The sequence below is a fragment of the Psittacula echo genome, assembly GCF_963264785.1.
Source record: "Psittacula echo genome assembly, chromosome: 3".
Classification (NCBI taxonomy): domain Eukaryota; kingdom Metazoa; phylum Chordata; class Aves; order Psittaciformes; family Psittacidae; genus Psittacula; species Psittacula echo.
This window is the reverse complement of record NC_137736.1, coordinates 111,525,978-111,552,854: the sequence shown is the minus strand read 5'-3', so window position 1 is coordinate 111,552,854 and position 26,877 is coordinate 111,525,978. Positions and strand designations below refer to the sequence as shown.

Sequence of the window (26,877 nt, the reverse complement as noted above, 5' to 3'; positions counted from 1 at the left end):
TTTTATGTCTTTTGTTATGTTATAGATCATTCATTTTGAACAGCTATAAATTGTGACCCATATCAAGAGGCTGACAGAAGAAAGATGGTCCTGACCTGTACAAGCAGTTTCTGTTCTAGGTCTAGCCATAATCTTCTTGTTCTTCTTGTTCTAGTCTTCTTGTTCAAGCAAACCAGCCTGGTCCAAATAGGGTATGCTGGAATGAGAACTATTCTTAGCTCTTGGATGTATACTTGGAAACTAAGTAGGGTAGTTGGTGTTCCGAAAGTGGTGGCTCCCTTGAGAGAAAAGAAGCAACAGAAATATTAAACTCAGTACTGGTTTGGGAAGGAGTTTACCATATTTACTAACTTATATGTGTTGAAGAAATACGGTTTCCCATACAGATGTTAATCAAAGTACACAGACTTTTATGGATCAGTAAACGAATGAGTTATTTTATAGAGCACAGTTGTTGGGAGCAGGCTAGATTGTGTGTCATGACAAACTCCAGGCAGATCAGACTTTGGTGGTCAGATGGCTAATGGAGCAAATTCTGTGTTTAATGTGTTTCAGCTAATGGAGTGCTGCGTCAATGCCCTGGTGACATCTTTTAAAGAGACTATTTTAGCTGAATGCCAAGGCATGATCAAACGAAATGAAACAGAAAGTAAGTGAAGCTTCAAGACCAGTGCAGGATGAACTCAGCATCCACTGTGTAAAAATAGATTTGTTTGTAGATGTATCAAATTACTGTTTTAAATAGATGGTGACAGTGTTACGTAGCCAAGATATTACTGCATGTGGGCAATTTATATCACTTCTGAAATGTGTATGTACAATACCCTGATTTGAATGACTGGATAGTTCTCATCTTGAAAGAAAAGAGTATTTTATGTTGTTTTCTTACAGCTTATTTTCCTCATGTTGAGCAGCTCTGTTAAATGTTGCATATGTCTTATTCTCTGTTTGAATAGTTCAGATACAAGCACTGCCCCTTCATTCTACCCCCATTACTCCTCTTCCCTTGAAAAAAGTGAAGCACCTGTTTGCGAAGCTGTTTGTCTGAAAAGCAAGGAGAAAACTTTCTTATTCTGATTATTTGTGCAGGACCAATAGGTCAATGAACAAAAACTCTGCAAGTTTTAACCTGGCTTTGTAGCCAGTATGTCACTGTGAGTATTGAGTTAGCTCTGCATGTCTTGGTAAAGTTTCAAGGTTTTTTTAACTCTACTTCCATAACTGAGAGGTTAATGTGATTCAGAAATCTTGTGTTGGTCCTGTATGATAAACCAAACTAGATAAAACATTAAATTGTCATAATTTAAGTAGGGAAACTAAAAACAAACAAACAGAAAAAGCTGAAATCACAGGGTTTGGGGCTGATTTTTCTTTTTCCTCTTTTTCTAAATATCCTGCAGCCAGGGAATATTTACTGATGTCTATATGAAGTTTTCATTTCTATGCAAATGTGAAAACTGTTTTATGACTCAGAACAGTGTAGAAAATACTTCTAAATGCTAGCATTTCAGAAAATATTTGACCTCAAAACTATGTCCTACTGATCTGTTCATCTAGCAGCGTGATTTCTGGCAATAGTCCAGAGCTAAATCTAGAAAGCCACTAAACTCCTTATGAGTATATGTTACAGCCTTTTAAGAGAATGCAGGAGGCTTATTGAAATGCAGAGCTTCAAAAAGGTTCATATCTGTAGCATCCAGAGCATCTATGTTTAGAAACTTGGTGAAATATTCACACAGTCCTCTCTTTTCTTGTGGCTATGTCTGCCCCATGATACTGCTCAGCTGCAAAATACTTCTGTTTAGTGTGTAAGAGCTCAGGCATCAATTTCAAATCTTTTTGTATTTTTTCTAGACCTACCTGTGCTCTTTAAAATGTTTTAATGGAGGATGCGGGTGCAGATGATTAAGAAATTATTTAAAGATTGGAGCTGTACATATTAATATGTACATCTAATAGTATCCTCTGCTATTCCTCACTATTATATCAACCAGGTGGGAAAAGACCTTTAAGATCGTCAAGTCCAACCACTACCCCAGGACTGCCAAGGCCACCACTAACTCCTGTCGCTGAGGGCCTCATCTACACAGTTTTTGAACACTTCCAGGGATGGTGATTCCACCACTGCTCTGAGCAGCCTGTTCCAATGGCTGAGCACCCTCTCTGTGAAGAAATTTTTCCTAATATCCAATCTAAACCTCCCCTGGTGCAGCTTAAGGCTGTTACCTCATATCCCAAAGAACCTCATGACTGGTTTTTTTATTAAACAGCATCTGTCAAAAAAAGACTGGTTTTTTTGGTTATAAGCTGGGTACTGCTTTAAAATATTCTTAAATATTAAGTAATTAATATTTTCATGCCATGCAAAGGAAGGAAGGCATTATGTTTTCCAGCTAAAAACCATTGAAGATGTTATAACTTGCAAACATTCTTCAGAACTGGCTTAGTGCATTTTTTTTGGCTTATAGCATTGGGGATGGGAGGCCTAAATTTTATTCTTGAAGTACTTCATGACAGAAATGAAAAGTATATTTGGCTTTTTTGAATACAAAATGAAAACAGAAATTCTAAAGTGCCCCAACAACAACAGGATGGATTTCTTTATTCTTGGTGTCATGTTTTCTGAATGAAGTTCAAGTGAAATCTTCCTTTTGCTTTTGTTACTTTGAAATCTGTCTTTGAAGAATCTGGAGTTTTGGGTTCTGACAGTTTTAGGGAGGCACCTGAAGTCTTCCTTTGCCACCATTTATTAGGAGAAACCACTAAATTATTTTTTTTGTGAATTATTCATGCCATTACTAGTTTACAGAAACAGATGTAGAACCCTTTAATATATTGTTTTGTTTCTTCCCCCCCCCCCCATCTCTTTCTCCCTCTCACCCTTTTTAAAGTACACGTGGAAAGATTCAGTAAACATTGAGTGAGATTTTTGGACTTGCCCTGTGGAAAACGGTGCTGCCATCATTTATGGTACTTTTAAATTGCAGTGAGAATACCTCTGTCACGATTTTTTGTCTGGTTCCTGAAATCTCAGAAACATAGAGTGGTTTGGGTTGGAAGGGACCAAAGATCATCTAGTTCCAACTCCCTGCCATGGACTGGGACACCTTCCACTAGACGAGGTTGCACAAAGCCCCATCCAGCCTAGTCTTGAACACTGCCAGGGATGGGGCAGCCACAACTTCTCTGGGCAACCTGTACCAGTGTCTTACCACCCTCACAATAAAGAATTTCTTCTCGATATCTCAATATCCCCTCTGTCAGCTTAAAGCCATTCCCCCTTGTTCTGTCACTGCAGGACCTTTTAAAAAAGTTTCTCCAGATTTCTTGTAGGCCCCTTTAGGCACTGGGAGCTGCTCTAAGGTCTCCCTGGAACCTTCCCTTCTCCAGGCTGAACAAGCCATCTTTGTGACCTCCTCTGGACTGGCTCCAGAAGGTTGACGTTCTTCTTACACTGGGGGTTCCAGAGCTTAATGCAATACTGCAGGAAGGGTCTCAAGAGAGCAGAGGGGGAGAATCACCTCCTTCAACCTGCTGGTCACGCTCCTTTTGATGCAGCCCAGGATATGGTTGATTTCTGGGCAGCAAGCGCACGCTGATGGGTCACGTTGAGCTTCTCATCAACCCGCACCCCCAAGTCCTTCTCCTCAGGGCTGCTCTCAGTCCATTCTCCACCCAGCCTGTATCTGTGCCTGTGATTGCCCCGGCCCAGGTGCTGGACCTTGCTCTTGGCCCTGTTGAACTTCATGAGGTTTTCATTGGCCCACCTATCGAGTGTGTCAAGGTCCCCCTGGGTGACATCCCTCCAGCATGTCAACTGCAGAAAACTTGCTGAGGGAGTAGTGAGTCACACTTCTGGGTCATTTTGTGTGGTCTTTAGTAGAACTACGAGTCCTTATTGAGGGTTTTTTTTGCAGTTTCCATTCTTAAATTTGCATTGTTACATTATATACATTTAGATAAATGTACAATAGATAATTTTTTTTCTCCTGTTCTTCTGTGTGCATTGCTTTTCTATTTGATTCCTGCAACAGTTGTTGGGATCCAGAAGTTGATAACATCTATTTCCTCTTCAGTAGGGTTGCTGAGAAAAGTATGGTGGAGGATAAAACAGATGGGCCTCTGGCTTTTGTCTCATTTCACAGTAGATGACAGCATTGAGGAACTAAGCGAATCTATAAGTTTCTTCTTTTTTTTTTTTTTTTTTTTTTTTTTTTTTAAAAAAAAAAAAGATGAAAGTCCATGATGGGTTTGCTCTAGTTCATTAAGCAGAGTCCTTTGCTGTGTTTAGCTCAGATGTCTGTGGTTTTTCTAAAACAATCTGGTGACCTTAATCCAGGTGTTCCTTTGTAGAAAGCTTTCAGGAGATGATTATTGATGTTTCAGTGCTTTTGAAAGGGGTTTTTTAGCAGTCTTGAAATACCTCCACAAAAAGCAGACACATAAACCAGATCAGTTTTTAAAGTTTTTTAACTGGTAACTTTCAGAAAAACTAAATAAACTATGGGAAAACAGAAAGGAAGAAATGCTGGTCACCTTAGTTTTGGTTACTTTAGAATTTGGCATGCTTTTAATTAAAACAAAACATTGTAGATGGCATTGGAAGATATGAAAGATAGCTCTGTTGGCCTTTAATTTAAAAGAAAACCAAAAATAACTTAAATCCATACGATTTCCTTCATACACTCCTGTAGGCTTCCAACTGAGAGATTCCCATTTTGCCAGGGATTTTAAGGCAGTTATACTGAGAACCTGGACTAAGTCCAAATCGCGATTGACTTCAGTGGGTTTTATTCAAGCTTATGATGATGCATGCATAAGCAAGTATTATGTTTTAATAAATACCTCTTTTTGCCTTCAGAAGAATCTCCTCATGGGACTAGATTTGGAACACTATTGAAGACATCTTTCTTTTTAAGGGATGAATTGGATTATCTGTTGTGTACATATTCAGTGTTCTGCTGGGAGATGCTTGCAGAAATGCAATATGTTTGGTTTTTATACAGGTCTTTGACTTGTGGCTTTATCAGTATTCTTATCTTTCAGAGTTGCATTTAATGTTTTCACTGATGGATAAAGTTCCGAATGGCATAGAACCTATGCTAAAAGATTTGGAAGAACATATTGTTAGTGCTGGACTTGCAGATATGGTAGCAGCTGCTGAAACTATTACTACTGTAAGTGTATTGGTTTTTAACAAAATAACAACGAAAAAGCAACATTTCCGAAGTTAAATATTCTCTGTTTCGGGGACATAATATGAATTGAAATAATTTTTTAATATTTTATGTTTAAACTTCAAATTTTGACCCACTGAAAGTTTTAGATGTTTTAAGAATCATTTCTTATTCCTTTCGTTCTCAGTTGTAGCTTTAAAACATGAATCAAATTTGTAGCATAGAAAAGGCTATACATGAAGTGCATGGGATATTTACATAGTAGGATCATGTCAGCATTGTAATTAAAAGCATTCTAACTTCCTAATGAAATTTGCAATTTGCTTTCAGTCGTTGAGGGGTTGTTCAGTGTGGATATTAGACTTTTTTTCCCACACTGTCCTTTGTCACCTTTTTATCATCTTTTTGTCTGGGTCTAGGAGGCCTGAGTATGTGCAGCAATTAGGATGTGCCTTTTATTGGTCCTTGAAAACATGCTTAATTTTAGAAGTCATTACAAAATATTTGAAAGTTACATATTTTTTATCTCTATATGTATGCTTATATGTTGGAATACTATCCTGAAAGTGTGTGTTGGCATTTAGATGCTGTAAAGCTCTTCAGTACAAAGAACCAAGATAAAATGCTCATTTGTAGTACACAGGCCTGAGGATACTGCATTAGTACAGATTACGGCATTATATGAAAGCTCACCCTGAGTTCTCTAGAGCTTTTTTTTTTCATTTGATTTTTGCCACTCTAGGATTCTGAGAAATACGTAGAGCAATTGCTCACACTATTTAATCGATTTAGTAAGTTGGTTAAAGAAGCTTTTCAAGATGATCCAAGGTTTCTAACTGCAAGAGATAAGGTATGTGTTTCTGCTGCTCATTTGTTTTCAGTTTAAGAGTTGGTGTCGTTCATATTATGATGTCTCTGAAATCCGTGTGCCCATTCACTGTTAAATCTAGAAGCTGCTCTTATTCAAGGAAGCATGTAGCTGAAAATACTGAAGAAACTTGCCTCAAACTGATTAGCTTTTAATTTGTGCTGTAGTCATGCATAAAGTTGCATTTGTGTTCAGCTTTGTGCTGTTGTAGAGCACAGCAGATGATCTTTATGTTGAGCACTTTAATGTCTGATTCAGCAATATATTTATGTTTAGAATTTACTACATGTTTGGGTGTAGTTTCATGACTTCAGATATGCAACCTTCTCTATGCAATCACTTCCTAAGTTGTTGCTTAAAGGGAATTGGATGTTAATGGACATGAGGAAAACACAGAACAGCAGTTAATGGGAAATTAAGTCACAAGATTTAAACTCTCATGTTGAAAATCAAACCTGCAAACTTTGAGCTAATTTTAAAAAAAAATTAATGTTATAGTAATCCAAAAAAGATATAAAACCTTTGTGATTCGTATATTTAAGAGAGAAATTGAGTGAAGCATTAATAATCTGTAATTACTTTTCAGGCGTACAAAGCAGTTGTGAATGATGCTACAATATTTAAACTTGAATTGCCATTGAAGCAAAAGGGGTAAGACATACAAACTTCAGTTGAATCGAGATTGAAAGTTTGAGCTTCTCTTAAAATGCCTTCAAAAAGTAACACGGTTTAAAAGTGCTTTGTGGTTTTTATGTTATGGAATTTCAGATTCCTTATCAACCTCTGGTAAGACTTCACACGGCAGTGGATCAGTGAATAGCAGCCTGTTTAAACGCAAGTTTATTTTCAGTAACTGGGGATCTATCCTTTTATGGTAGAGTAATAAGTCAGTTTGTTAGCTTAATTTAACAATACCTTCCCAAGTTATGAATTCCAAAAACCTGAGCTGTATAACTGCTGCAACTTCAGTAGAAGTCCAAGGGAAAATAGAGGCAGTAATCTTTATGGGAATAACTGTAGCTGATTAAGCTGTAACTGTCCAGCAGCTGTTTCCTACCTACTCTTACACCAGCTTGAGTGTGGCCTGGCTGGGCGTTGCATTTTTGTTTCAATGCAGGATTAACCAGGTTAGTTTAAACAACTTGCAGTAGATTAAGCAGGCTCGTGAGACTCAAAAAGGAAAACCATGCTTACTGTGGCTGCTCTGCTATCTCAGCCAAGAGAATGTAGCAGACGGTTATTTGATTGTTAACATTTAACATGTGGTGTGCCACTTCAGTAGGTTTGTATATATTTAGGTGGTTGGGGTTGCTTATGTGCATAGTCTGATTTGTTCCGAAATCCCTGGGAGCACATTGTTTAAATGAGAGTTCTGACTTGTATTAACCAAAATACCAGTGATCTGCTTTTACTCCAAATGGTATTTAGGAGGGCAGAAGTCGCTAGCATGCAAGCTGCTTCATGAATTATAAAGGACAAGTTGTCTGAAGAGATATAGCACTGTCTGCGCTAGTTGATGGGAGGGTGAGAGAATGAGCAAGGCCACTGATTCCTGAGAATCCCTACAACTTGCCTACGATCTTATTTGCTGCCTTTGGTTTGGGTCCTTGATAGTAGCAGTGTAGTTGGTGCCATCTGACTGTAGAAATAGGGATTGGTCCTTGGCACTGTTTTATTCACCAGTCTAGACACAGGTGCAGAACACGACCTTGCTGCTTGCATGCATTTTGAGGAACAAGTCTGTCTACTGTAGTATCTTCTTGTTTAACCTCCTTTTAATTTCTAAGCTTCCAGTCCGCTTTTATACCTGTTCTAAAACAATTTTATCCTGTTACTATGTGATAGATGTGTTGGGATTTGCAATCTGTGAAATGCAGTGCAGGAGGCTGTTCTTGAGACTTTTCTTGGAGCATACTGACAGGATGATGGAAACGTTTCAGTGCAGCATTTGTTAATCCTTTACGGGAACATTTACTGCCATGCAATGTTTAGTTGTTTCATACTGTAGTTTCAATGTAATCCCTCATTGTTAGAGTTCTAAAATTAAAAGTTGTCTGGAAATGTTTGGTAGAATTTATTCTTTCAAGAAGAAAAGGGAGTTTTCCCTAATTTTTCATTAGTTTAACAAGGATATGAATTCACCACCAGGGTCCTTGCGAAGGTGATGAGGAAAGAGTGGTCTGTCTTGTTAGCAGTGTGACTACTCTGGAATAGCAAGATTTTGTGCGTTTTGAAGATATGTTGTTCTTTTTTTATTTAGTGTTGGATTGAAAACACAGCCTGAATCCAAATGCCCTGAGCTTCTTGCTAATTACTGTGACATGTTGCTAAGAAAAACACCACTAAGCAAAAAACTAACCTCTGAAGAAATTGAAGCAAAGCTTAAAGAAGTGGTATGTTTTTGCTTTCTACTTCTTGATTATTCTGAAGAATGGATTTGGGTTATTTCATTGTGTGGGTGGAGGCCTTGATCTTCAAAAACAGTTATGCAAGGTGTAATAACAGGGAAAGAGATTATTATGTCATCCAGCATATGCTTGCTTAAATCCTGTAATGCAGGCAGTGTTGTTTCATGTCTCTGTCAGTTCACAAACCGAATATGCTAAATTAATGCCTATATCAGACTGTCATATATTACAGTAACTAATATTAGTCTAGAAAATAATACAGGAGACTTCTACATACCAATGTCAATGTCTTTTCTGATTTAAGAGAAGGCTCTTAATGGTTGGCAAATGAAGAAATTGGAGGTGTGGTGAGAGATTCATAACTGATGTCTCTGAATAGTATTAACACAGTTGCTCTTAAGGCAACGTCAAGTAGCCTTTTTTTTCTTCATAGTCTACAGTGGCATTAGATCAGCATTGAAAGATTTGTCTGATTGATAACACAAATGTATTAAAATCTACTTTTTTGACAGCTTTTGGTCCTTAAATATGTACAGAATAAAGATGTTTTCATGCGGTATCACAAAGCTCATTTAACAAGACGACTGATATTAGATATATCAGCTGATAGTGAAATTGAGGAGAATATGGTGGAATGGCTCAGAGTAAGTATCCTGACATCTTTCTTTGGTTGTGCCTCATGTTGTGGTACTAGTTCCCACTCTTGAACTCTAGATATCCCTCTTGCTTAGGTGAGTTCTATCTTAAACTGCAGGCTACTTAGGAATACTTCTACTTCTGTTTCATTGCAATACTTCCTGAAAGCAAAAGTTTAGCTCTTTTCTAAAATAAATGTTAATCCTAGTAGTGGTAGTGATAGATTTTAAATATTTCACATCAGATTATCTGAAGGCTTTGTATATTCTGTATGCAAATGAGCAAAATGCAGAGTACTTGTGTAGGTGTGTAAATTAATTGGAGATGTGTTCTAATTGTGAAATTGAATGTAAATCAGAATGATTTGCATGCCTCATGATTCCTTCAAATCTCAGAATTCCTTGATTCCTTAATGCATGCAGATGTTTTTCAGCACTTGGATTTCTTTAAAAGAATCATCATATGCCCTGAAGGGGTAACTAGCTATGACCTGCGGTTGGTGCCTGTGTACTTTCATGCTCTTCTTTTTTTTTTTTTTTTTTTTTTTTTGAGTTTATTTTTCAAGTAAAGCATTTTGTTCGTAGTTGTCTGTGTCATAGTTTACTGTTCTCTTTGTTTGTACAGGAAGTAGGAATGCCAGCAGACTATGTAAACAAGCTGGCTAGGATGTTCCAGGATATCAAAGTGTCTGAAGACTTGAACCAAGCCTTCAAAGAAATGCACAAAAATAATAAACTTGCTTTACCAGGTATGGTTTTCACATGGTTTGCTAATTTTTCTTTTTCTTAGTGAAAAATAATTCTGTTGAATATTGAGTTGAAAATTAAATCAACCACAGGTTGACCGTAGCCTTTAAGGCATTGTTGCCTCTAGATTGAAAGTGTCTGTAGACTCTACTTTCTTTTACAGTTGACACTGGAGCTATATCATTATTTATCAGTAAGTTACTGTCGGTTTTCATTATAAGCAATCTTCTAGATAGTTTCCCTACTCCTGTAAATAAATTCCAAGCAGGGGCTTGAATCAGTATCAGCAAGGTGAATGCCTGAACTACTCCCTTCTTTTATGCCCTCATCATTCTTCATGAGTGCTTCATGCTGTGCTCCTCCTTTATCTGCCAGCAGGAGAGCTGGATGCACGCTATGAAGAGCTTAAATCACATTTCTGAGATTAAATTTCACTGATGAGAGAGGCTGAGGAACATCCAGGTTTGGACCTGCTACTGCTGAAAACCCTTGAGCAATGCTTACAAGCATCAGCTATAAAGCTGCTTCAGGGCTTAAGGAGCTCTGCAGAGGCAAGCCAAAACAACAGAGATTCCAATCAGTGTTGCTGGCAGAAAGCCAGCAGTGATAGATGGAGTACCCTCATGTTTAAGTAGGTGACACCCTGCGACTTTCTGAAAACTTGGTCCTCCATAATTGTATTTAGAGTAGGAAAAAAATGCATTTAGTTACTTTGTTTTGTCTGTCTGTTATACCTGGAGATTCACATCACCCAGTGTTGTCTTACAGCTGACTCTGTGAATATTAAAATCTTAAATGCTGGCGCCTGGTCCCGAAGTTCTGAAAAAGTGTTTGTCTCACTGCCCACGGAGCTGGAGGATCTCATCCCAGAAGTTGAAGAGTTCTATAAAAAGAATCACAGTGGTAGAAAACTGCACTGGCACCACCTCATGTCTAATGGAATTGTAAGTGTGTACGTTTTGGTGTATCAGTCTCAATGACTGTATTTCCTGTGTATTTATAATAGTAAGAAAGCTTGTGATGCAGAAAGGCTTATATGTAAAATTGTCTTTCTGTTCACAGATAACATTTAAGAATGAGGTTGGCCAATATGACTTGGAGGTGACAACATTTCAGCTAGCTGTGCTGTTTGCATGGAACCAAAGACCTAGAGAGAAGATCAGCTTTGAAAATCTTAAACTGGCAACTGAACTCCCTGATGCAGAACTTAGGAGGACTTTATGGGTATTTCCCTTTCTCTTCAAACAGATTGCTGCTTGGTTTTGGAGTTTTTTCCAGTACTATGAAGTACTGGATTAGTATTTTTAAAGCACTGTCAGATAACACTTTGAAACTGAAATGTGAATGCCTTTCAGGCTAGTTAATCAGTTGTGACAACGGTTCCTCACACTGCTGCTGAGCACACACAGCCTTTACATTAACATGTTTTCTCTACCCAGTATTATCTAACTTAAGTTTTTGGAAACAAAAGATCCTTTTAACCATATGCTGACTAAAGCACACAGTTATGATTGTGGTTTGTGGAGGGGGACTGGTCTAACTCGGGGAAATCAGCAGCACCTGATAAATGTATGTTGCTTTAAAATAACTTGAGTGTTTGCTCTCTCAGATTTTTAATTATTTAGCTCAAGAATAAAGAGAGACATCACATAAGTCAGACTTAACACCACTTCTGTAGCTGTGAGTTCCTGCATTTTGCTGCTTTCTGTGATTGTAATTTATGCTAACCTATTTCAGAAGGAGATTGGGTAAACTGTGTCTGCTGTCTGGTTTTATCTTCATGTTGCCCTCTAGCAGCTGCAAACAAAGCTATGTGGTTTCCTCACCAAAGTCTGCACAGCAGTGATCTATGTTCTTAAAAAGTAATTTTTCAATTTGGAAAGTCTGGTGTTTATTTTCATTCTTTCCCCCTCCCTTTTCTCTGTAGTCTCTTGTAGCATTTCCAAAGCTGAAACGTCAGGTTTTATTGTATGAACCTCAAGTCAATTCACCCAAAGACTTTACAGAAGGAACCCTCTTCTCGGTGAACCAGGAGTTCAGTTTAATGTAAGATGATGTTTGGAAAGTAAAATAACAATGTACTATTTTATAACTAGAGGAATTCACTTTAAGTTAACCTTTGCCCTTGACAGCTTCCAAGATTCAGCTAGACACATGCTTTGCTGCCCTGTCCTTGCTTAGTTTTGGCAATAGTCATGCTTCAAGTAAGTGGCTGGACTAGCTGACCTCCAGCAGCCCCTTCAGACACGTGTTTCCATGATTCTATCTCTGAAATAAAATGTCTTTTAGGGTCACTTAGGGATCAGGCGCAAAGTTGGCGGCTTTGCTATCTTCCTTTTCTAATGAGTTTCCAAAGAAAATGGTATGTTAAAAAAAGGAGTGAGACTACATAATAATATTTTATGCTGTCTAAAGCCGGGGTTTTTGGTGTGGCTTTCACTAAAGGAGTGTCTTTATTTCAGTGAGAATTGCAGTGCTCTCTTACTGGTGCTTTGAAATCCCTCAGAGCATAAGATAGTATAAAAGAGAACATCTGAATGGTAAATACTACATTCAGCATGTTTTACTTGGATTTTTGCCTCTCTTTACTATCAGTGACTATGATTAGAACTGGCTCCTTGCTGGTAATCTTAGAATCTGGGCCTCATTCTCAGTAGTAGCTGGACCTCTGGATCCTTGGGGAGAGAAAGGGATAACAAATCTGCTTTCTTGGGGTTCAGTTTCTTGCCCAGAGCCGTGATGTTTGTCCGTGTCATCAGGATCGTGAGCTTTAGGAAATGATTGAGGGAATGACAGAAGAGACAGGCTGTACAGAAAGCTTGTGGGTGATCCCACAAGAAATGCTGTCAGCTTTCTTTGTTACAGCTGCTGGGTTTTGGCTCTTTTTTTCTGCTAGACAGACAGTGCTTTTGATGGACTGTTAACCAGTCCAGTTTCCTAAACTTTGTTTTAAAAACTTCCTCCAGAGAACCCCAGTTTTCTATCATTAAATCTAATTCTCTGAAATGTTGCCCTTTAACACAGTCCTGGTAACTTTTCCACTTTGGGTGCTGTCAGTTTCAGCTGATGGATTTTTTGATACTGGTATATTCAGGTTTTACCATCAGAGATGCTGCCATTGAGCTGTGATCCTGCCATCTCACAGCAGCAATGCCGATAGCCTGTAAATATCTGATGTGCGATGGCACTTTTTCCTGCTGCAGTTTCACTTTGACAGGAATTCCTCCATTGAAAATGTGTTTTTTGCTTATTTTCATACAATGCAACTCTTTCAGAAAAAATGCTAAAGTTCAGAAAAGGGGCAAGATAAACTTGATTGGTCGATTGCAACTTACTACAGAGAGAATGCGGGAAGAGGAGAATGAAGGAATAGTCCAGCTAAGAATATTGCGAACACAGGCAAGTAAACTGCCAGAGGAATATAAAATGACCCTGTTTCTTGTACTGTATTATCGTTCCTGCATGCTGTCCATGTTTGGATGTTGATGTATGGAACAAATGCTTTTGAATCCCATTGGAACTTACCTTTGCCATTTGGCTTAGAGCCTTTGTGAATACCAGATTTTTGCCTGTGTGTTTGTGCACTTGTAGTTGTCAGCCTCCTGTTCTGATGTGTGAGGGCATCAATTTTAAAGAGGGCAAAGCAGATTCAAAGCAAGCTGTACAGCTGTGTGTGGTAGTGGGTGTCAGCAGCAGATGGTAAAGTTGACTGACCTGAGCCACCAGCAGGAGCAAACAGTCCTCCTGGTCTTGAGATCTTTCATTGCTCTGCATGAAGAGAGTAGAGTCATCTGAGAGATGGGATCACACTTTATAGTAGCAGTATGAGTTTTTGAGAGGCCCTCTCTTTAGAGGGAGGCTTTACAAGTCCATCTTAGACATACAGACTGCAGCTTCCTTCTCTGTGGTTGGTTGTACTTGAGTCAGGTCTTTTGAGCTGACAATTCTAAAAAAATGATTTATTTTTTTTTTTAGGCATCAGAGATTATTGCCTACACTGGAGTCTCAAAAATTCATCTTACCTTCAAATGCAGGTCTAATCAGTCAAGTTAGATTCCAGGGCATGCATAGTGTGGATTGTTCCACCTGACTCAACATCTTGGCAATACTTGCTGGAAATGGCTACTTCTGCTCAAAGAGTGAATTAACATTAGGGTTTAGTGAGTAATTCACGCTCTAGGTATAAGATTTAACTGCAGAATTGACTGCACTTACATCTCTTGCATCTTGCAAGTGTTGGTTTCTTTTCCTTTATCAGCTTCTTTGAAAGCATATCAGTATCTGCTTAGGCTAAGAAAGGCAGCATATGTCTGATTTTTATGGAAAAAAATACAGATTTCCTTGCTGCCTTGCCTTACCAGGAGCTCCCTGGCAGTGTTCAAGGCCAGGTTGGACAGGGCCTTGGGTGACATGGTTTAGTGGGAGGTGTCCCTGCCCACAGCAGGTGGGTTGGAACAAGATGATCTTAAGGTCCTTTCCAACCCTAACTATTCTATGATTCTGTGTTGTGGTCACTTTGTCACTTCACCCAGGCATTTTGAAAAGCATTACTCATTTTTCCTCTTGTCCCCCTCCAGGAGGCTATCATCCAAATAATGAAAATGCGAAAGAAAATTACTAATGCCCAGCTTCAGACTGAACTGGTAGAAATATTGAAAAACATGTTCTTGCCACAGAAGAAAATGATAAAAGAGCAAATTGAGTGGCTTATAGAGCACAAATATATCAGGAGAGATGAGTCGGATATCAACACCTTCATATATATGGCATAATTGGAGGACTCTGCGGGATGCTGAGGACACAGCCGGAAGGGTGCTTGGGCAGACAGCCGCCACCAGTTGTGCTGCAGAAGGACTTGTTTTGACTTTCGTTACGCATTAAAATCCCTGCCTTACCTTACAGAGGACTATACTTTGCCAATCTCATTCAGCTAGCATGATGGCATTCCCTTCATGTTGCACACTTTTAACAGCATGCTATTTTGTGGGAAACTTGCATTCATGAAGAGCCCATTGTGAACTTTTTAAAGTAGATTTGATTTACACCCACCAGGAAGAATACAGGTTTGGGTTTTTAGATGACCAGTACTTGCACAAGGAAAAAACATTCAAATATTCATGCACTGAGGAACTGCTATTAGTTTTGGTTTGGGTTTGGTTTTTTTTGGGGGGTTGGGGTTTGTTTTTGTTTTGTTTTTTTAATGCAATTAGGACTAGAAGTAGCACTTTCACTTTTGTGTTTTGGATCAAGAGAGTAATGTACTGTCTACCTTTGATCCTTTTTATGTAATAACATTTGACAGACACAAACACATGCATCACAACTGATATGTATTTGTTACAGTTAAAACCTGTTGGCTAGAGCAGTGCTTCAATCTAGTAACTGGATTTTAAAAATTGACACAGAAGTGACATAAAAGTAATTCCAAGTCATGGGTGATATTTTTCCTTAAGCAAGAGATCATTGTTTTTAAATTGTTTGCTGTAAACACGTGGATGTATGTTATTTGTTACCTGATTTGACAGATGATTTGCTACAATCCTTTTTGGGAAGGTAAAACTTTTTCTCTTCACTCTAAAAGCAGTTTTCATGGGTGGGCCTGTTATACCAAACAGAAATATTAAGTGTATTTCCTTGTACATTTAATATTTGTATTCCAGATATTTAAGTATGACTACATATACCTGAACGCATTAAAGAGTAATTGATGCACAACTCCCCCAGAAAGAAAGTAACACTTGAAGATCTCTGGACTAATTCCTCACTGGTAACTTTATATACATGCAAGGTTAATGCCGTTGGGCTGGTTTCTTGCTTAGAAGTCAACATCTTTATATGAAAAACCCTCTGCTTTTTATTTTTGAAACTGGCAGAGTAGGAAATACAGTTCTAATGGAAATGGTAAAAAGCTAAGGAAAAATACCTTGTGTAGTGTATGCAGAGAGAGTGCCAAATATGCATCAGGAATTTCAGCTTTTTAATGTTACCTCTTCTATTTTCAATCACCTGAAGTAGTTGTTTGGCACTGCCTTGCCTCTCTGCTCCTCTGAAATGTCCCAGCCATGTACTGGACTGATAACACGAATCACTGGAGCAGAGTGCCAGTCTTGGGACAAAAGGTAAGTTGCGCTCTACTCAGTTCTGTATGAATATTCTTCTATAAATCACAAGTGTGCAGAATGTTTTTTAATTAACTAGTTCAAGTACAATATCTAAAAGTCTCATAATCTTCAATGGAAAGGGGGAAAAAGATACAGTTAACTTTAGTCAAAGAGGAAAACCTTCCAGTTGCTTAAGAGGAGTTTTGCTTTCACATGGTTTCATTAAAGTGTACAGTAAGAGTGGTTGAACAGCAAACTCCACAGGGGTGGCTGTTTGGACCGTTGAACAAGCTACACACTCTACTACTAATGTAAATGCTAGTGTGACTGCCTGAGAACAGTGTGTACTTGGAGATCTATTTGAGTAGGAGGGGTTTGGTAGTGCAGGTTTGAGAGAATGAGAGATGGAGAGAAACCGAGACCTGGCCAATTCCAGTTGATTGGAATCCCACAGCTTATGTTACATGCTTTTATGGTTACTCAAGAGTAGATGCTGTTTAAAACTACTGCATCTTTTTATGTTGACGCTATGGTGTTGCAGTTCAGAATCAAAAGCAAGTGGTGCTCTGTGTAGTTAACTAGTAAAAACTGTTTGAACATTAGGAAACTAATGAAAGACCTTGCTGCAAGACTTTCAGTCTTTGTAATTTAGAAGTAATAAATACTCACTTGGGATCACTGGGGGAAGACAGGGCAGTCTGAGCACACTCTTCAACATAAAAATTCCAGCCCTTAACCAGAGAACAAGAGGTGTGAAATTGTCATGCAGAAAGAGCTGCAAAGGGGATGATGCCAATTTTGAAGCCATTGATTTAGATTTGAGAGGTGTTTAAGAGGCTGCATCTCATACAGCTGTCAAGGGAGCTGGAGTGTGTGCGGAAAGCAACAGGTTGCTAAAAGCTAAAGAGCTGCATGTTCCCTCAACTGATACGTACGAACCCGTGCAACCTAATCGCTATATTTCTCAACACCTGGGATGCAGAAATAGAATTGGTAATGTGCCTATGACATGGTTGTTTTTTCTTTATACCAGAAATGGATGTCGGGTTTTTTATTGACTCTGAGACTCACACCAGCAAATTTGTTCAAGATGCAGAATCATGTTTAGCGTCATTCATCAGGTCACTTTCACCAATATGCACTTAAAACTAGTATCACCTGGGGCACAGGAAGATACCTGGGGTAAACTGTTCTTTTGGGGAGGGTAAAGTTCAGACCTAAATGAAAATGAATTATTCCTCACTTGCAATATGGCAACAACGCACTTTTAAGGCTGCAATTTTTAGATATGAATATATATGTCCAAAGACCTAGCTTAAAGAGGTGCTGCATCTGAAAAGCATGTTGCCATGCACACTGCCACGGTGAATAGCTATGGAATGAAATCTGGTGTAGAAGAGAGGAGTGCAAAAATCACTTTTAATGGGTTTAATTAAGAAATACTGTTAAATCTTTCTCTGTCCCGACAACTTGATGAGGATCTCAGTTTCAATTCTGAAGTCTTCCATTTTCTCTTTCCACAGTCGGTGTCCCTCCCTTCTGTTCTTACTCATCTGTCTTTCATTTGTTAAGACTGTAATGCCATTGCATTTCCAAAAGACAATGTGACTTTCTCGTTTTCGCCTTTTTACCTGATTCCAAATGTTCTGAATGTTCACATGTTGCATTTAGTTGCATTGGGAAGCCATTGTCATGTAAAGTGCAAATTTTAGAAATACAGTTGGCACACAAGAAAAGATTTGATAGTTTTACAGAAAGATTTCCTATCTTCAACTCCAGCTGTTTTCTATTTTCATCTAAATGACTGGGATGCTATCTTTGTAATTCTTTGAGGTCATATTTGTGAAATAAACCACACACGAGAGCTCTCCTGTCATATACACTATATGTAGTCTGGAGTGTTGAGCAAACTTGAGTTCCTGAGTTGTAATATCTATCTACGTATGGTATTTCCAATTTTGAATGTGCGCCACTACCAAGATAATAATGCTGTACAATTTTGAATGGTGGTAGTTTCTGTATGGCAGTCCAGCTGAACTATTTTGATGTACTGCTTAATTTTTGAATTTTATTTTTTAAGTTGTATAATTTATTTTCTTGCAAAATAAAAATGTAATATAAAAGACTGTTCATTTAGTGAGCTGGTTTGGTGTCTTCCCCTGCAAAAGTTTTAAGTCTAATTCAGGTGCTGCTCCTGCAAAATGCCACTGTATGAAACTTGCCTGATTCCAGGTCCCAAAGGCTTTTATGATCAGAGTACTAAAAAGGAAAGTAAAGACTTCTAGTTCCTTTCTTGTTCTGAATTTTCAAGTACTTAAGGCTATATGTAGAGCTATTTAATCTTCGAAATTGTGTTTAAAGATGAGCTGTAGTCTTTCAACTCAAGCATAGCACAGCCTCCCGTGCCAGAACAGTAGACAAACAGCGATGTGGGGCCAGTCAATGGCCTGATGGGTGCTTTCACTGTAATGAAATGTAATGTTTCTTCTCTGACTGTCCTTGCCTTTTAATGTGAATCTGTTCTTACATTTCAACTCCTTTTCTTTTTTCCAGAGTGCACCAGGTGCCGCAGTGGTTTGTGCTTTCTGGTATATGCAAAGGTTAGAACTGCTTGTATGGGATATAAAGCTATTTTTGAGTGACTGTTCTGTTCCTGCAGGCAGGATGGTGATGGGAGGCTGACATTATTTTCAAAGGTGTGTTTAATCTCTTAGGGCAGTGCAGTCTTTCTGAGCAATGGTTTTCCAGGTGGAGTTGTTCTCTAGAAATACGCCACTTGCCACAGGAGTTCCTTAGTGGAATCAACTCCTACCAGTGTAAATTTATCACATTTAGGTAGAATCATTGACCTAAGTAAGAAAAAACCCCAACCAAACCCTAAACCTGCTTCATTCTTCTGACAAACCAAGAGCATGGCTTGTTTGCTTTCTCTCTTTGCTTTACCTGTCAACATAGAATCATCAAGTCATTTAGGTTGAAAAAGACCTTTAATAGCATCAGGCCCAACCATTAACCCAGCATTGTGAAGTCCACCATGTCCCTAAATGCCACATCTACAGGTCTTTTAAACACCTCCAGGGATGGTGACTCAACTGCTTCCTTGGGCAGGCTGTTCCAGTGCTTGACAACCTTTTCTGTGAAGAAATTTTCCCTAATTCCCCTGGCACACTTGAGGCTGTTTCCCTTTGCTCTATGGCTTGTAATCTGAGAGAAGAGACCAGCACCACCTTGCTGCAACCTCCTTTCAGGAAGCTGTAGAGGACGATAAGGTCCCCTCTGAGCCTCCTTTTCTTCAGGCTGAACAACCCCAGTTCCCTCAGCTGCTCCTCATAGGACTTGTGCTCCACTCACGACATCTCTCTCGACTTCTCTCTGTAGGTATGGACATGGTGCCTTCATTTCACCCTCCTCATTTATTGTAGTGATGGAGATCTGCTGTGTGCCTTCAGTTGGATATTGTGCTCCAAGTCCCAGATGTGATCTGAAATGCACCTGTAAGGGAGAATTGTTGGGGATGCTGGGGGAATGGTTGGGGAGGCTGCCTCTTCGACCTGCTGATCTGGGACACATCAAAGCAAATCTCATCTCCTGAGCTAAGGAAGAGCAGTACAGTGTGCTTGGTTTTAATAGTCTGAAAGTCTGAACACTGAAAATTAGCAACTTTGAAATGAGTACATTATAGCTGTTCATGGTGCACAGAGCTGCTGAACACATTAAAGAAGGCAGTGCACTATAGTTTTCGTTTTTAAGACCACAGTCTAATATTATATACACACCGCTTAAGATTTACCCTCTATTGCAGTCATTGATTCTGCTGCTTGAAGGCACTCAGGAACTTACCACATCTCCTGTAGCAGGCAGTTGGAATCGGCTGAGCCCATGTAAAAGTGCAGGATTTATTGCACTGAACAGGCAGGCCCTGGCTTCAGCCATTGCTTCTGAAGGAGCAGAGGAGGTGTGAAATGAGCTCCTGGCTGGGGTGTATCACCCAGTGCTGCAGCCAGCCGTGGTGGCAGCAGAGTGGCTGGTTGCCAGCACCTATTCGCTAGGTTCTGCACCAAGTGGTATGAAGGCAATGGCCAGGGCTTCAGCTGGGAGAGAATCCAAACATGGACGTGGCTGAGCTTCACAAAGCAGAAAGGTGGAGTAATAAGGCACAAATGTGTTCACAGAACTCTGTGACATCACCCCTAGGGCTGCTTGGTAAAACCAGCACAAGATTGGTCTAAAGTGCTGACAGAGGACCTGTTTCTAGGGGACACTGGGGATCAGTGGGGTCAAAAGGGGCTAGACAGATTCATCACTAACCAGTGAAGGTGGATGCTGGGGAAGTCCAGAGAAACGGCCCTGACTCTTGTGCTCAGCCTCAAGTGGCGGCTGTAGGGGGTGCTCATCTCCTTAGATTCCAGTGTAAGATCTGTAATTCTAAATACGAATTATCCTGAAACATCTTAAAGCCCTCCCAGAGGAAAAGGACTACAGAGGAAAGGTGGGGGAGATGGGGGGAACACACACAACTAAAAACCCCGAACAATTGACTAGAGATGGTAACAGATGCAGGAGGGGGGGAGGAAGATGTATGAAGACCACTGGACCAGGACTGAAGCTGTAAATCGCTGGGGAGCACCTAGCAGAGCACCCTTGTCAGTGATGACCCTCTCTTGAAGGTGAGCAAGCAGCCCCTGGCAGCTGTGTCATGGGGAGGGACACAAATCCCACAGGAAAAAGGGTTTCCTCCCAATTCCTCCTGCCATTTGGCCGGGGTGAGGAGGAGGCTGGCCTGGGCACCCTGCCACCAGTATGGGGTCATGGGGGGAGCCATGTAAAGAAGCAGATGTGAGGGAAAGTGCAGCCCAAACTGCAGGGAGATGGGCAGCACTGCCATGTGTCCCATCGCGCCTCTGTGCGCACAGGAAATGCTGGCAGCAATGGGGTTTTGCCTGGCCTATGAAAGGCATTCTTTATCTTTGGGGGGCTTTTTTCACAAGGGATTAGAAGATTTGTACCCTGAAATGTGTTTACTGACTCTGGGGAGGGAACATTTATTTTTTCTTCACTTCTCTAGGCACTGGAGTTCTTGCTCAGTTTCTTTTAAACTGATGTTATTTCAAGAATATCTACTATCTTGGAGACTCAAAGTTGCAGAATAATTAGATCGGTTTATTATAGTGCTGTGTTGTATCTTCTGAATTCCCATGGAGTCAATCATTACCTTGCTGAAAACTGGTAAATTGCCCCTGTCCTTGCTCACCCTTTAGCAAGGGAGAGAGTGTTCTGTACAACAGTCGTATTTCAGCAGTATCCTAACCAGCAGACCATCATGCTCCAAGGAGTCAGTGGCCCACATACCAGTTAATCTGGGAAGGTGTAGGCTACCCTACAACACAGCTATGCTATGATGGGGCATGGATGCAGTTTGGCTTTCTGGCCTTTTCTGTGCTACACCTATTCCCCCACCACAGAAAATACGTGGCCAGCTAATTGTAACTAAGGAACCTGCAGGAGCTCCCTCCTGGCACTGGCAATTGCACCACCTGCGTGTTGTCTTCATCTGAAAACGAAGCCGCCTGTTCTCAAGTGAACATCCTTTGGCAGTAGGAGAGATGACCACAATTATTTTCAGAACATCCTACAAGAGCTCTAAAGACCAGAATGCTGGGAAACCTCTTCATGTAGGGCCTGCACCACAGGCTGTGCCCCGATTGGAGATGTTGCACATCTCAGGGGTCACAATGTCTGAAGGGAGGTATTATTCTCTTTACTTGCAGCGTCTGCAAAGCAAGAAGCTAAACACACTCACACAGACACACACCTTGTGCTTGCACACCAGTTGCACTTTATTCGCTACAGCATGGTAATTGGATCACAGAGCCCTGGGAGAGGTGGTTAGGGGCTCTGGAGCTCAGACAGTCTTTTCATCAATTCTCCAGGATACAGGGAAGGACCTTAAAAAGGCTAGGAAGATTGGCCAGGTTAATAAATGGTTAGAACAGTGGTGCCATAGTCAGGGGTTTGGGTGTCTTGAACATGGGACTCAATTTAGTAGGCCAGGTCTACTGAGGGTTGATGGAGCTGGTCTGACAACGAAGGGGAAGAGCGGTTTTGGTAGGAGGCTTGCCAGGCTGGTCAAGGATGCTTTAAACTAGATGTGTTGGGGGAGGGGGGCATCATTCCATCCCAACACACCCAGTCAGTTGCCAGCACCTATAATAAATGCTCAGAGCAATGTAGAGATATTCCAGCCACTCCAGCCAATGAGCTGGCTTCATTTGGAGCTCGGCTCAGATGCCTCTATACAAACGCCCATAGCATGGGGGACAAACAAGAAGAATTAGAGATGTGTGCATGTGTGGATGATTTTCTGGCAAAGAACAGCCATGTACCCAGATCAGCAAGTGCCTACGTGGAGTTCGACGTGAACCAAGGAACAACAAAAGGGGAAAGAGGATGGGAGCAAGGCACTGGGAGTGAGAATCCCAGCAAGATAAGAAGGAGCTGGAATTTACTGAGTTGCTAAATTGAGGACTGTTGGAAAACTTCGAAGGTCAGGTTCTCACACCTGTGCTTAACCAATTATATGTTAGTTGTTAAGGGCCTCAAATATATGTATCCAATCACAATGGGCCAAGTTAGTGCAAACAACTTTAAGAAATAGTATATAAACAGTTAGTTTTCTATAATAAATGGCTTTTGTCTGATCACATTGATCTCCGGCTGAGCCCATTCCGCGACATGCACATCTATGGGGGTATGATATAGTAGGCATCACAGAAACATGGTGGGATGGCTCCTACGACTGGAGTGTTGGAATGGAAGGTTACAGGCTCTTTAGAAAAGACAGGCCTGGCAGGCGGGGAGGGGGAGTTGTTATTTATGTTAGGGATAGGCTGGAGAGTATGGAACTCTGTCTGGGGACGGGTGAGCAGTTAACAGAGAGTGTGTGGGTCAGGGTTAAAGGGAGAATGGCAATGGGGGACATTATTGTGGGGATCTGATACAGACCACCTGATCAAGAGGAATCTGTGGATGAAGTGCTCTATAGACAGATAGGAACAGCCTCATGCTCGCAGGCCCTTGTTCTCATGGGGGACTTCAACCACCCTGATATCTGTTGGAGGAACGGTACGGCCCGGCACAAGCAATCCAGGAGGTTCCTCGATTGTGTGGAAGACAACTTCCTTCTGCAAGTAATAGAGGAGCCGATAAGGAGAGGTGCCGTGCTTGACCTCGTGCTCACCAACAGGGAAGGGCTGGTTGGAAATGTGACGCTCCAGGGCAGCCTTGGTTGCAGCGATCATGAGATGGTCAAATTGGAGATCCTCAGGACAGTGAGAACAGCGTGCAGCAAGCTCACTGCTCTGGACTTCAAGAGAGCAGACTTTGGCCTCTTCAGGAACCTGCTTAGTAAGGTTCCGTGGGATACAGCCCTAGAGGGCAGGGGGGCCCAAGACTCATGGTTGTTATTCAAGGATCACCTGCTCCAAGCTCAGGAATGTTGCATCCCAACTAGAAGGAAGTGCAGCAGGAGGGCCAGGAGACCTCCTTGGATGGATAAGGAGCTGCTCAGGAAAATTCAAAGGAAAAAAGAGGCTTATAAAAGGTGGAAGCAGGGACAGGCGGCCTGGGAAGAATACAGGGATGTTGTTCGCAAAGCTAGGGACCAGGTGAGGAAAGCTAAGGCCCAGTTAGAATTAAACTTGGCTAGGGATGTTAAGGATAACAGGAAGGGATTCTATAGGTAGGTAGCGAATAAAAGATAGACTAGGAACAACGTAGGCCCTCTCCGGAAGATATTGGGAGAACTGGCTACCCAGGATTTGGAGAAGGCTGAGGTTCTTACTGACTTCTTTGTCTCAGTCTTCTGTGGCAAAGTCTCTGACCACACCACCCAAGTCTTGGAAGGTGGACGCAGGGACTGTGAGAATGAAGACCCTAGGCCCACTGTAGGAGAGGATCTGGTTCAAGACCATCTTAAGAACCTGAACGTCCACAAGTCCATGGGACCTGACGAAATCCATCCACAGGTCCTGAAGGAGCTGGAGAATGAAGTTGCTAAGCCACCGGCCATCATATTTGAAAAATCATGGCAGTCAGGTGAAGTTCCCAACGACTGGAAGAAGGGAAATATAACCCCCATTTTCAAGAAGGGGAAAATGGATGACCCGGGGAATTACAGACCAGTCAGTCTCACCTCTGTGCCTGGCGAAATCGTGGAGCAGATCCTGCTGGAAGGCATCCTAAGGCACATGAAAAACAACAAGGTGGTTGGTGACAGCCAGCATGGCTTCACTAAGGGGAAATCCTGCCTGACCAATTTGGTGGCCTTCTATGATGGGGGTACGGAACTGATGGACAGGGGCAGAGCAGTTGACGTCATCTACCTGGACTTGTGCAAAGCCTTTGACACTGTCCCACATGATATCCTTGTCTCTAAATTGGAGAGACATCAATTTGATGGGTGGACCACTCAGTGGATAAAGAACTGGCTGGATGGCCGCACACAAAGAGTTGTGGTCAATGGCTCCATGTCCAGCTGGAGACCAGTAATGAGTGATGGCCCTCAGGGATCGGTGTTGGGACCGTTCTTGTTCAACATCTTTGTCGGTGACATGGACAGTGGGATTGAGTGCGCCCTCAGCAAGTTTGCCGATGACACCAAGCTGTGTGGTTCGGTTGATACGCCAGAGGGAAGGGATGCCATCCAGAGGGACCTCAACACACTTGTGAGGTGGGCTGATGCCAACCTGATGAAGTTTAACCATGCCAAGTGCAAGGTCCTGCACCTGGGTCAGAGCAATCCCAGGCACAGCTACAGGTTGGGTAGAGAAGAGATTCAGAGCAGCCCTGCAGAGAAGGACTTGGGAGTGTTGGTTGATGAGAAAATGAACATGAGTCGGCTTCAGTATGCGCTCGCAGCCCAGAAAGCCAACTGTATCCTGGGCTGCATCCAAAGGAGTGTGACCAGCAGGTCGAAGGAGGTGATCCTGCCCCTCTACTCTGCTCTCATGAGACCTCCCTTGGAGTATTGTGTGCAGTTCTGGTGTCCTCAACATAAAAAGCACATGGAACTGTTGGAACAAGTGCAGAGGAGGGCCACAAGGATGATCAGGGGACTGGAGCACCTCCCATATGAAGACAGGCTGAGAAAGTTGGGGCTGTTCAGCCTGGAGCAGAGAAGGCTGCGTGGAGACCTCATAGCAGCCTTCCAGTATCTGAAGGGGGCCTACAAGGATGCTGGGGAGGAACTCTTCATCAGGGACTGTAGTGATAGGACAAGGGGTAATGGGTTCAAACTTAAACAGGGGAAGTTTAGATTGGATATAAGGAAGAAATTCTTTACTGAGAGGGTGGTGAGGCACTGGAATGGGTTGCCCAGGGAAGCTGTGAATGCTCCATCCCTGGCAGCGTTCAAGGCCAGGTTGGACAGAGCCTTGGGTGGCATGGTTTAGTGTGAGGCATCCCTGCCCATGGCAGGGGGTTGGAACTAGATGATCTTAAGGTCCTTTCCAACCCTAACTATTCTATGATTCTATGATTCTATAACTGTTTTCAGTCACTATAAATTCCATTCTATAAACAGTCACTCCCCAGGCAGTTTTCCAGCCTGACCTTGTACCCATGCACACAAACACTTCTTGGCTTGCTCAAGACCGAGGGGCACTATCAGCAATTCTTCTTCTTTAATCATACACACAGCAGGAACAGGACAGCTTGCAGTTCCCACATCTCCCCCTTTTTTGTTTTGCACAATCAAGGTGGCAAGCACTTTGGCTTCGGTTCTTTGCAAGTTGGCAACAAGTCTTCAGAGGCCATGGAGGAAAAGCAAAGCAAAGCAGTGATGTCCAGGCTCCAAAGACAAGATCTCACCAATGCATTGGCCAGACAGACTGGGAGTCTTGGGAACCTGGAGATAGATGCTGCAAAGGTCCATGTGGATTCAGCTCCTTTAAGTCCAAGGTGATTACAGGGTGTTTCTTTCTGCTCATCTTTCATCATCTTTCCAAGTCTTTGAGGCTGGTGACACCCCTGCCATCTTCAGTGAGTGGTTTTCCAAGCTCAGGCATGGTGTTCCCTTCTCTTTACTTCCAAAGACACAGTCGTTGGCTTTCCTTTTCCCCTTCTCTGCTTAAGGAGTCTTAAATCACACAAAACCAGCCTCTTGACATTAGCATTTGAGGATGGGAGGTTCAAATACAATAGTTACTTATTATACTTATTATTACTTATAATAGATACTTAAGCTAACTTTTGCTTTTTTACTGAGGGTGATGAAACACTGGTGCAGGTTGCCTACAGAGGTTGTGGAGTCTCCGTGTGTGAAAATAGTCAAACCCCAGCTGGATACTGGCAGTCTGCTTTAGGTGACCCTGCTTGAGCAGGGGATTTGGACTAAATCATCTCAAGAGGTCCCTTCCAACCTCTACCATTCTGTGATTCGTGCCAACCACAAGTTTCTTGGCCTGCCCTTCCCTCCTGGATGGCCCTCTTATAACAGAGGAGGCCACCCCTCACATCAAGGTCTGGCATAGCATGTGTCCCCACCGCTCAACACCTGCTGGACTGCAGCCAACAGCAGAGCTAAAGGTTCTTCCTTGTGGCAAACACAGAGGCCAACCCAGCCTTGCCCTTTACTATGGTAGGAGGCATTTGGCCAACCTCAGTCCTTGCACCTCGTTGTCAATGCACAGTTTCACCTGCCTCATCCAGTAACAAGTCACTACCATGGCAAAGCACACACAGATTTGCATTAGCAGTATAACTACTACAGGGTGCAGCAGCGCGTTGAAGATGCTGGTGGCAGTGGGTACCAGCCTTCCTATTTCTGCGGGCTCAAAGGATCACGATACCATACCTTAGCATGTTCAGAAGGTGGGTTATCAGAGCCAAAATGTTGTTGTACTGCAGTGACAGGAGTATCCATGGAAGATTGAGTGCAATTTA

The 26,877-nt window shown here is 41.6% G+C and overlaps 1 protein-coding gene across 7 annotated transcripts in view; it reads left to right on the top strand.

The window, feature by feature from the left end:
- CUL5 (cullin 5) overlaps positions 1–18,066 on the top strand; it is a 33,719-nt gene extending 15,653 nt beyond the window's left edge. For 5 of the 7 annotated variants that reach the window (XM_080613993.1, XM_080613991.1, XM_080613992.1 and 2 more), the window contains 12 exons: positions 556–649; positions 5,047–5,177; positions 5,920–6,027; positions 6,632–6,696; positions 8,306–8,438; positions 8,966–9,097; positions 9,714–9,837; positions 10,604–10,779; positions 10,898–11,059; positions 11,763–11,881; positions 13,111–13,234; positions 14,413–18,066. In XM_080613993.1, the coding sequence (XP_080470119.1) occupies positions 556–649; positions 5,047–5,177; positions 5,920–6,027; positions 6,632–6,696; positions 8,306–8,438; positions 8,966–9,097; positions 9,714–9,837; positions 10,604–10,779; positions 10,898–11,059; positions 11,763–11,881; positions 13,111–13,234; positions 14,413–14,607 (1,563 nt within the window). In that variant the 3' untranslated portion in view covers positions 14,608–18,066. The remainder of the gene's footprint in view (positions 1–555; positions 650–5,046; positions 5,178–5,919; positions 6,028–6,631; positions 6,697–8,305; positions 8,439–8,965; positions 9,098–9,713; positions 9,838–10,603; positions 10,780–10,897; positions 11,060–11,762; positions 11,882–13,110; positions 13,235–14,412) is intronic. The other 2 variants (XM_080613995.1, XM_080613994.1) reach the window with 2 other exon arrangements.
- Positions 18,067–26,877: the final 8,811 nt, after the last annotated feature.